The sequence below is a fragment of the Apis dorsata genome, unplaced genomic scaffold, assembly GCF_000469605.1.
Source record: "Apis dorsata unplaced genomic scaffold, Apis dorsata 1.3 scaffold_598, whole genome shotgun sequence".
NCBI lineage: Eukaryota > Metazoa > Arthropoda > Insecta > Hymenoptera > Apidae > Apis > Apis dorsata.
The window spans coordinates 181,176-192,222 of record NW_006263802.1 but is presented as its reverse complement, the minus strand read 5'-3'; the positions used below and the strand labels follow the sequence as shown (position 1 = coordinate 192,222).

The 11,047-nt window shown below is 29.0% G+C and overlaps 1 protein-coding gene across 1 annotated transcript; it reads left to right on the top strand.

The window, feature by feature from the left end:
- Positions 1-229: 229 nt before the first annotated feature.
- Positions 230-9,092, top strand: LOC102679597 (endocuticle structural glycoprotein SgAbd-1-like). Its single transcript, XM_006621172.2, has 4 exons — positions 230-344; positions 5,856-5,989; positions 7,552-7,829; positions 8,673-9,092. Exons 1-4 carry the CDS (start codon positions 330-332, stop codon positions 8,675-8,677), a joined length of 432 nt encoding a protein of 143 aa, XP_006621235.1. The 5' UTR covers positions 230-329; the 3' UTR covers positions 8,678-9,092.
- The last annotated feature ends 1,955 nt before the right edge of the window (positions 9,093-11,047 follow it).

Sequence of the window (11,047 nt, the reverse complement as noted above, 5' to 3'; positions counted from 1 at the left end):
AAAAAAAAAGTATGCATATATATGTATATATATATCCACGAAATTAATTACCATGAAAATCAAACGTACGTATCCTGGGCCAATCCTTATGCGTATCACGTGTCACGATGAAAAATCTCTATTCTCCGATTCATCCGAACACATTTTTCCGAAGATGCACTGGTCAGAAGAAGTGCATTGTGAAGAGGGCAGGGATGACCCCTTTCACTGCACCACGTTGCTACGGTCGTGTATATAAAGAGGCGAAGCATCTGACGAAGAAGCACAAGTACCAACCCATCTGCATCCTAACCGCTTCATCGCCGGTGTCCGTGTGACAGAGAGAGATTATGTTCACTATCAAGGTAGGTACTCAGTAGAGTAGTAAGACACGCGTACGTACGACACAGTAGCCCGCGAGAATTTCACATGGAAAGTTAAATCCTCCAAGTTGAACCCTTGAACCGCCACCGACTCCGGCCGTGAATTACAATCGGTGTTCGATCACAACGAGACAGTTTTGATACGCGCTGGGGCAAAATCGACATACTTTCGCGATATCGCATGCGCGATTTTCTCTCTTACTTTGACGTTTTAATTTAATGATATATAATATAGGTATAGAGAAAGATTCGTGAGTATCGAGATATTGCTTTTGAAAGTAAAAGTGTTTTGATTTTTAAATCAAATATTATTAATTTCATTTTATGCAATTTTTTTTTTTTGAAACTATGAATAGTATCAAATTCTTTTCTTGCCCGATTACTTTGAATTTTTATTTAGAATTTGAAAAGTTATTCGATGAGTGAACATTTGATAATTTTATGTTAATGATAGAAATAGTTATTTCACGCAAAAAAGAAATGGCGGATGCGGTTCAAGCTTGTTTCGACTGATGTAATATCGTGTTTCGTATCGTGCAATTTTGTTTCATCTTTCCGATTTTTTTTCCCTCTCGTATCGCGCTGCACGAATGTGATAATGTTTCGCTTTATTCTCGATGTTGCGTCGTTATGAAATTTAGCTGAAAACGCGCGAGATAAACATGAAACGCGACAACGGAACGTTTTTTCTTATCAATGCGTGTTTTCAAAAAAATTGTAGACACGAAATGTAATCGTGCTCGTGGGATATTATCCTTCAAAATTGAAATTCCCGCCGAAATTCGATACTTCGTGAATTGTGGTAATAAAATCTTTTCCGCGTGAATTGATTCAACATAGATATAAAAAAGATTTAATTTCTCTCTCTCTCTCTTTCTCTCGTTATTTTTAAAATTACATTTTATTTTATAAAAATTTTTTGTATATTTTTAAGAATTTGAGAAATTAATTTTGAGAAATAATGGAACATAACAAACTTTAATATTTTTTTTATATTCGCAATAAAATAAATTTAGTTATGTGAATATTTAAAATTTTTGCATCGACATATTACGGAAATAATGACAAATAAATTAAAATTGGTTTTCTCATGTTCAAAAATCTTACACACGAATGTCTCGTTCATCGAAAAAACTATTTATATCCTTTCTCCGTGTAATTTTTGAATTAGATATTGCATCAGAATAATTTTAAAATCGATTAATACTTGCTTATACGACTTATCGTTATGTCATTCGCATTGCAGATACAACTTTTCCCTTTCCTCCGTGGCGAATCGGTGTTTTCATTATTCCCTTATTAGCAATGAGCTAAAGACATCTTAACATACTTACATTCTCTTGTGTACATTACAGAAATATTACACTCGTAGAAAATTTTTTTTTTTTTTTTAATGAAAGAAGAATTGACCTTCCTTCTTCGTTCGCGCGATAAATCGTAAAAATTTTACATAACCTATATTCTTGTAACGACGAACATGTTAATCGAATTGAATTTCAAATATATTCTATTAAATATAATACGCTAATTTGCTAATGATTCGATAAACGTTTCAAAATTTCTTTTTTCTTGTTGAAAATTACGAAAATGTTAGTACAGAATCGAAATAAAATTTTTTTACGAAAGATTAGGTTAGGTTATTCTTTTCTTTTACGCTGTAAGCGTATCTCATTTTTCAAATCGACGATTCCTTCTCGATGCAGTATTAAGAGAGGAGGCGTTCGAAGATCGGTGTTGCGATTGCATACAATCAAAATTAACGGAATTCGAACGAGGGAACAGAGGACAGGCGTGAAATTAAGAATAGAATTATCATAACAATTACGAGCGACGAACGACTAGCGCGATTGCGTCATATTATACTCGTGTCGACACCTTTTTCTTCGAGGTAGGACAATTGCAATGGAATAAAACGTGACATAAACGAATATTTTCGTGTACAATGACGCGTAGATTCCAATTGTGTCATTTTGTTCCATCATTCAGTAAACCAATAACGAGTTAAACAAACCAATATTAAACAAGAAATAAAGAACAAAAAAAATATAGTAATTTTTTGTTCAAAAAGAGGGTATTGGATAATAAAATGATTTTTTTTAAATATTATATATTTACAATTTTATAATTATATATTATTACTAATGTATTAAGTAAATTTTATCTTTTTGTAAAGAAAATTTTTAAATTTTTGAAAAGTTTAATTTGATCTGTGATAGGAAATAATTTTTTATTTTATTTTAATAAATAAAAGAAAAAGATTGAATTCTATGAATATTTGAATCTCAAATTGAATCAAATTGACAAATCTGTTTTTTTAAATTGAAACTCAAAATTTGAATTGTCGAGGAATTTATTTCTTTGAAGACTAATCTTTAATAACTGTTTACACAAACGTTATGTATATATGATTATAACAAACGTTAAAATTTCTCACCAGTTTCGATAACATGAAATTATCCTTCCGCATCCGAGATTGCAAATGATTGCATATTATGACAAGAAGATAATAGCTTTACTTGTTTCGAAGTAGATTTAATTAGCTTTAATGTTTGCACGTACATAGACGATTATTAAAAGAGCAATATTTGAAATAAAGCGTTAATGTGATAGAAAAGGAGAGAAAAAAGTTTCACAAATATTGAAATATTATTAATAAATCTTCGATATTTCAATATTTAAAATTTATTGAAAGAGAAAATGACATTAAAATATTTCATAATATTGCAATATTTATTTATTTATCAAATATCACTTAGTATTTTTATGATATTATATCTTTAAGAAGCAATGCATTTTCATCGATTCAAATAAAATTCTTTTGCAATATAACATTATCTTCAATTAAAAACGAGTAAAATATATATCTTAATAAAAAGATAAAATGTATTTACAGAGTGTTAATATATATATAGAACTCTTTTATAAATCTAGATTCTAGAAATCAAATACAAAAATTGACGATAAAAAATATCAAAAAGTTTATTTAATAAATTACTTTTTTAGATTACTTCTAAGTTTTATAACTTAATAAATAAGCCTTAACCAATATTTTCGTTTTAAAAATTTTTGTAAAATCGAACGTTCAAAGATATTCCACGAATATATTAACACTCTGTATATATTCATCCTAAAAATACAGATTAAAAAGGAAAAATATAGGAAAAACGAGGAAAAAGTTACCATCGTCGAAGGCAGAAAATAGTTTCGAGTTAGATTTTCGATTTCAAACCCAATATGTACCAATATCGTTACCTCTACTGCCACGACGGAAGAGCGAAATTGACAATCAACGTATCGAACGTATCGAAACTTGTCGGCATATCTCTCAGACAGTGTCTCCCCACGATGATCGTTTGACCTTATTAAATAAAAAGAAGATGCGCCTCCGCATCTCTCCACTTCTTTCATAATCCGTCTGATTGCACATTGAGAAGAGTCGATGGACAGTGCGTCATTACAGCCACCGGTATTTAACTCCATCTTTACTGTGAAACTTGCCATTTTTTCTCATTTTCGTGTTGAGTTGTACTATAATTGGGGATCATCATATTATAATATCAAGTAACGATCTATTTAATTTATTTTAGAATTTTATTTAAAAATGAAACTGTCTTTCGAGAATATTTGAGAACAGTTTTTTTTTCTCAAATATTTTCAAAAGTATGTTGAAAAAAAAATCTTAAGAAATTTTTCGAAATAAAGATCGCGTTGAGAATAAAACTTCTGAATTGATAAATTGAATTGATAACTATCTAAGAATAAATATTTTTCTATACGAAAATAAATCGTGCAATGCAAAAAGATACCATCCACTCTCTAGAGTTTTGTATCCGAAAATTACGAAAAAACAATCGACTTGGATCAAGAGAAATCACGATAAGCTACGTCCGCTTGTATCCTCAGGCAGGCCTCTCCGATTTCCTTCCTTGTCCTATTCTTCGCCACTGCCTGGTGACTGGATTCTCTTGGCCTTCCGCGCGTTCCATTGTCTATGCGGCGAACACGACACGTAGGAAGCGACCACTTGTTCCAGCTCGGTCATACGGTCAAGGAGAATCGAAATATCGATTACATTGTTACGAGAATGAAATCTCGTCCCGTATAACGTTCCATTGATGTGGCGCTGTTGCTCGTAATTGGTAATTAGAAACACGTTATGGACTGGATTAAGGGGCACGGGCAATCCGATCTTTGGCCGTATCGGTTACTTTGTCATTCGCATGCAATAGGAGGAGATTAACAGGAAAATTTTTATCTTTCGTGAAACGTATTTTTTTGGAAATTCGTCCGATTTTGTCCGACTCGATAGTAAATTTTAAAATTAATTTCAGATTGGATGATACTTAATTAATTTACTTAATCAATTTTAAAAAATATTGCAGCAATCTCAGAATATTTAAAAATTGTTATTATTTCTTTGATACTTGGAAAGAAAGTTTCATAAATATAATTGAAACATAATTTTTAATTATTTTTTTAAATTCTTAGTTTAGAAAAGAAGAAAATTTATAATACAAAATGAAGTCTTTAAATTCTATGTGATAACGTTTCGAATAAAATTTCGAATTGGTTAATTATAACTTTAAAAATGAAATTGTTTCTCTTATATTATCAATTTAAATCACTTTAAAAATACCTAAAACCTCGGATCGTGATTCTTTATCCACATATCTACGATCGATAAAAGTCATCGACGAAAATCTGATCAGGTTGACATTTAGGACGCGAATTTTTCTTTGAGCAGATAAATTCAGGGCTGTTGAGATTCTTGAATGAAATTACACGTTCCATGGTCGTGAGGAGAAAAACGGGCACATTACATGGGTACCACTTTCGTCCTACCATTACGCTGTATTTCATAATGTCATTTGCAACTGATGTAACCGCGTGTCGTGCAGTCTCCAGGCATTATCATCCTCGCTTGCCCTTTGCAACCGCGCCACGCCATCGCCACGAAGCGTTACTTTCACGAATTCTATGAATATTTGAACGAAAGGTTTTGTAAATGGTGTTAGGGATCGGCATTTCTCGTGGTCCACGGATTTCCCACCCTCGCTTTGTCAGTCACGAGGAACAATCCCCCCGAGGTTTAAAAAACTCCAAATTCCAATTAAACTTAATTGGCGCGGATTCTACTCGAGAACGATAGTGATTTGCTTGCACGCTTGTTTTCAATGACATTCTCTATATAATTCGCGTTACGAGATACGATTATGGATTTGATTTGCACGGTTCATATACCGCAGTCAGTATCCAATTGTATTGTTTTGTAACTATTTTTTTTTCAGATATTTTATGGTTTAAATAATCAAACACATTTAAAAACATTTAGTAATTTCTTCTAGTGTATAGTTTAAACGTTAAATTAGGATGTTTTATGAGTAGAAATTGTATTATGATTAATATGATTCATGACGTATAAATTATTATTAATTAATTATTTTTCTTATTCGAATATTTTTGTATCATTCTGAGAAGTAAAAATTGTTTCAGGCGTTAGTGGCGGTCGTACTTTGTACGACAGCGACGTTAGCTGCCCCTCAAAGACCTAGCGGTGGTGCTGACAAAGATGCGGTGATCACATCTCAGCAACTTGAAGTCAACTTTGACGGCAATTACGTCAATAAGTAAGTATACGAACATCACAAGATACAGCACCGTTGAAAGAAATAAATTGTTGCAAGTGAAAAAATATTTACGATGATGAAACTGATTTCGTTATTAACAAACAATATTTTTCTATTAAAAAATGCAGAATATTTATCCAGACATGATAAAAAGAATCTTCAAGTACCTTAAATTAATTTAAATTGAATCATCGTATCACGTAAAATCTCATTTTATATTAAGTTAAAATATTTAATATAACGTTAATTCATTTCAATGAGAGAATTTCATTTCCATTTCTATCTCATTTGAATATAGTTTTATACGAAATCAGTTGGGTTACAATTAGCCTTGCGGAAAACGTAGAGAAAATCGAGTTCAAAGTTGAAATGTCCACTGTTTCACTATGTAACAAATCGGAACGAGACCTTTACTCCCTGTTGCTGCCACACGGGCGTACAACGAGCAAAGTAATCACAGACGTTGAGCACAATGGACATAGGATAACAGGTATCTGAGTCCAATGGCGCTGGCTTATTCACATGATCCGCAATTGTCGCCCACTGAAATCTCTGTTCTACATAAGAACATAGTGTAGATAGAAGTGACTACCGGATGGAATGTTTTTCCTTCGATTATAATAATACGTTTAGTTTTAATATACAATTGTTAATTATTTTCTATCGATTATTTTTATTTCGATTAGAATATAATTTTATAGAAATTAATACTTATCCTTTATCTATAGAATTTAATTGATAATAATGATTATTTTCCAGCAGTTTCTTTATTTTATTTAATTAGATTTTTTTTAATTAAAATTATAAAATTTTATTTATTTAGAAAAATCAAAAATTTATGAAATTACGTATAATAAAATCGAATGTATTTTTTCAAAAAATTATTTCAAAATTACATTATCAATATCGGATGTATTTAGCATTGAATATCTGATAATACAGCATCAGGTATAGTATCAGTATCCTGTTAATGAATCTAAATGCAGTGCTGATGAAACATTAGTACACTATTTCGAAAAGGAAGCTTTCACTAGCTTTTACTAGCATTAAGTGTCAATTAAGCTATAATTCTTCAAAAATTAATATCTACCTATCATCTGAATATCAATTATTACAACAGTGATTATTTTTGTGCAATTTTAAATATTTTGTATGTTGTATATGCAATCAGTATATTAATTTTTACATATCTCTCAATTTAGAAGTTAAAGAAGTTAAATTTGTTTCTATAATTTCTTAAAATATTCTTATAACATATTAAGGCTATAAATAAATACAGAATATATTCATCTTCTATAAATTATTATTGTATAAACAACACTTTTTATCAAAAATAATTTGAAAAATAATAAAATTATCTTTATTTTCTCTTTTATTATTAATACAATTTGAAAAAGTATATTTAAATAAGGACAAAAATACATTAATCTAATCCATTACATACATTACAAACATAATCTATTATTTGATTAAACATACATAATTTCTTGATGTATTGAAAATATTACAAATTAAAGATTTTACAATTCAAAAATATTTTGTTTTGAATAATTGTTATTCAGCTTCGAGACGAGCAATGGGATCAGCCACCAAGAATCAGGACAGCCTAAACAGGTAGACAACGAGACACCGGTGGTCTCGCAAGGCTCTGACTCTTACACGGCGCCTGATGGCCAACAAGTTAGTATCACGTACGTAGCCGACGAGAATGGCTTCCAAGTGCAAGGTTCTCATATCCCCACGGCACCACCAATACCTCCAGAGATTCAAAGGGCGCTCGAGTGGAATGCGGCTCATCCAGAAGAGGATGATGGTGGCCAACAACGACCGCCTGGCCGAGGTATGTGATAAGCGATAGATTAAATCGATCTTCACTCGTGGTTTATTTCTTTAATCTATTTGAGAATGGACGACGCATTATGCAGGAAGAGGAAGTAATAAAATAAATAAAATAATTTCAGTTTTTAGAAATTGGGAATTTTAACTCGAAAGTGATTATTTTTTTTTAAATAGAAATGAATTTAGAAACAGGTTGCATTTTCTTACAAACAATGACAGAAGGTATTTATATAAATTATTATAAAAATAAAAATTATTGATATCAGATTACTCTTATCAGACATGTTAATTGATTTCGAGATTGGATTAATTTTGCATTGGTTTCTTCAATTATTTTAAAATATAAGTTTTATAGCAAAAGATAATTTCTAATCTTCAATTTTTCATACAATAGATTGTAAATTATTCGATATCTATCAATTTCAATTTTTCAATACAAAATTTTTCCTGTATGTGTATTTTATTTTCAAATTAATGTAATATTTATCAAAATTAAATTTCTAATTTTCTTCTTCTTTTTATTGTTTTGAACAATATGATTAAAATTAAATTCCTAATGATTGTATATATAATCGAAAATAAATTAGACAATTAAATAGAATAAATTATAGTAAATAGTAACAAGCAGATATAAATTCATTTTCCACTAAATGTTTATTTATAAAAAAAAGAAAGTGATTAAATATCAAATAATTAATATTATAATTAATATTAATCCTCCATTTTGTTTCCTACTAATGTGTTTTTTTGCTCGTTCTACACGTGAAATATAGGAATTCTATAGGAATTACGTTAACGAACACGAAACTATTTTCTTATAATTAACAGTATTCCCGTTCCACAGGTTAATCAGCCCAACCAATACCTCAAACGTGACCTGATTTCGAGCTAGCTTGCCATGGACAGAACCGACCCTGAGCCTCCAATGCGACCATAAAAATAAATATAGTGTGGTATATTAATCTAGGATTATATGTAACAGAAAAAAAAAAAAATTAAGGCGAGAGCCAGCCGGTATATAATAACTGTATACTTCGAGATTCTTTATCTTACCTGTATAGATGAAAGTAATGCGCACTGTTCAACAGTTTACGACAGGATCGTGCCGATGCGCGCACGCTGCTTTCACAAACGTAAAACGCGAAAAAATGACGACGCCATCGCAGCTGCGAAGACACGTATCGAGCGTCGATAGTATATATTATACGTATACTTTTAACTTGTGATTTTTGTATATAAATAAAAAGCGTTTTGCCGAAAAGTATTCTTTTTTTTTTCTTCACCTTTCTTCCATACGATTAGCGCAAATAAATATATAAAGTGTGGTAAATAAGGAAATAATAAAGGAAATAATAAAATTAACAGAAATATAAAATAATTATAAGACTTTTTATCTTTTCTTTACATATAATTGTTTAAAAAATTCTTCTAATTGAACTGTTATCGTTGAATTGTGGAATTGTTTATTTTTCAATTTCATTAAGGATTTAAAAAAAGTGGCGCTACATCAAGAGAGTAATGAGGTTAAATACAGATGTAACAATCACCATCTTGAATCTATATTATATACATTTAATAAAAATGGGTTTAATGGAAAAAGGAATTTTTTATTATTTTTCTTCATTTTTTCATTAAAATTAACAAACTTTTTTCAATTGCATAATTAAAAATCGAAAGATAAAAGATTCCAGTTTGATTTTGATGACTTAACATAGTGTGATAAAATAATTAAGATCATTTTAAAATAATTTAATAACAAAAAAAATTACTTGAAAAAATATAAAAATACACATCTTTTAAGTATTTTTTAAAAATATTTTTATATCTATTTTAATAATAAAATTATACGAATATTTTGATTATTCGTTTACGCCAAGATTTTAATGTTTTAATTATAGATTTTATTTAAGTATATAATTTTTTCTTCCTTTAATGATATTGATTATAATCAACGATAAAATATCAAACTATGAAAAAATAACATTTCATTAATACGAATTGGATATTAAAAATTTCGAAGAGAGAAAATAATAATTATTATTTTATCATCAATTATCATTTTATTTATTGTATAATTTTAAAGAATTACATGAAATTATTTTTTAAATAATAATTATAATTTGCTTTCGAAATTCCTAACAATAAGTTAAATTATGTGCAAAATTCTTTCATGTCTATTGCACAAATTTTTATTCTATTGCACAAATTTTTATTCTATTGCACAAATTACTCAATTTTTTTTTTCACAAATTATATAATTAACTATGAATATTATTTCAAATTTTCTCGCATGCAAAAAAAAAAATATTATTGATTGTTAAAATTTAAAAGACCCAATTATCGTTCTAAATTTTACAATGGCACGCTTGTTCTACATCGTTCTTGGGCCGGAAGTTACGAAAGTCAGACATAATTTCATGCTTACCGGCAGAACACGAGAATTATCACGGGGGAGAAAATGTTATCGCTTGAAGGGTATCGATTACATGACAGAAGACGTGTCGAAACTCCACGGCAAATACGTTCAACTTGGCAAAGTGAAGCTTCAATGAAAATCCGAAGCAGCAAGTTTGTAAAAGGTCTAAGGTGAAAGACATTTTCAACGCCAATAATGGCGTTCCAAGCTATTAAATAAAGTAGACATTTTTAAATGTGTGTCGATGCTTATATTACTTAATTATTATATATAATTATACGGTAAAATTTTTATTATTCGAATATCTATAGAAAAATTCATATACATATATATTCCATATCTCCATAAGGTAAATGGCAATTACGTAATATACGATTAGTCACATTGTGATAATATTACGTTTTTTTTATTGCATTTAACAAAATGCATAAAATTTCTTAAAATCATGGATCAATATTGAATTTAAATGCTTTTATAAAAGATATTAAATTCAACATTCGGATATTTAAAGAATTAATTATATGTTAGATGAAGCGAGATAGAAAGAAAATGAGAATTTTATTCCTATCTCGCTTTATTTAACTTTAATTCATATTATAATTTTTTTTTTAATAAATAAGCTTCAAGCGAAATTTTTGTATATCAAAATATCTTATATCAAATATATCTTATATTTGTTCTAGGTTTTAGAATCGATCATGAAAAAATGTACTTTGAATATAAATATATGTATTAATATTTTGTATATAATAATAATAATAATAATTATTATTATTATTATTATTATTATTATATAATAATAT

Bases quoted from the DNA above. Each gene is read 5' to 3' on its own strand.
- LOC102679597 (XM_006621172.2), top strand. The intron at 5,990-7,551 runs GTAAGTATACGA...ATTGTTATTCAG, and splicing joins GACGGCAATTACGTCAATAA to CTTCGAGACGAGCAATGGGA.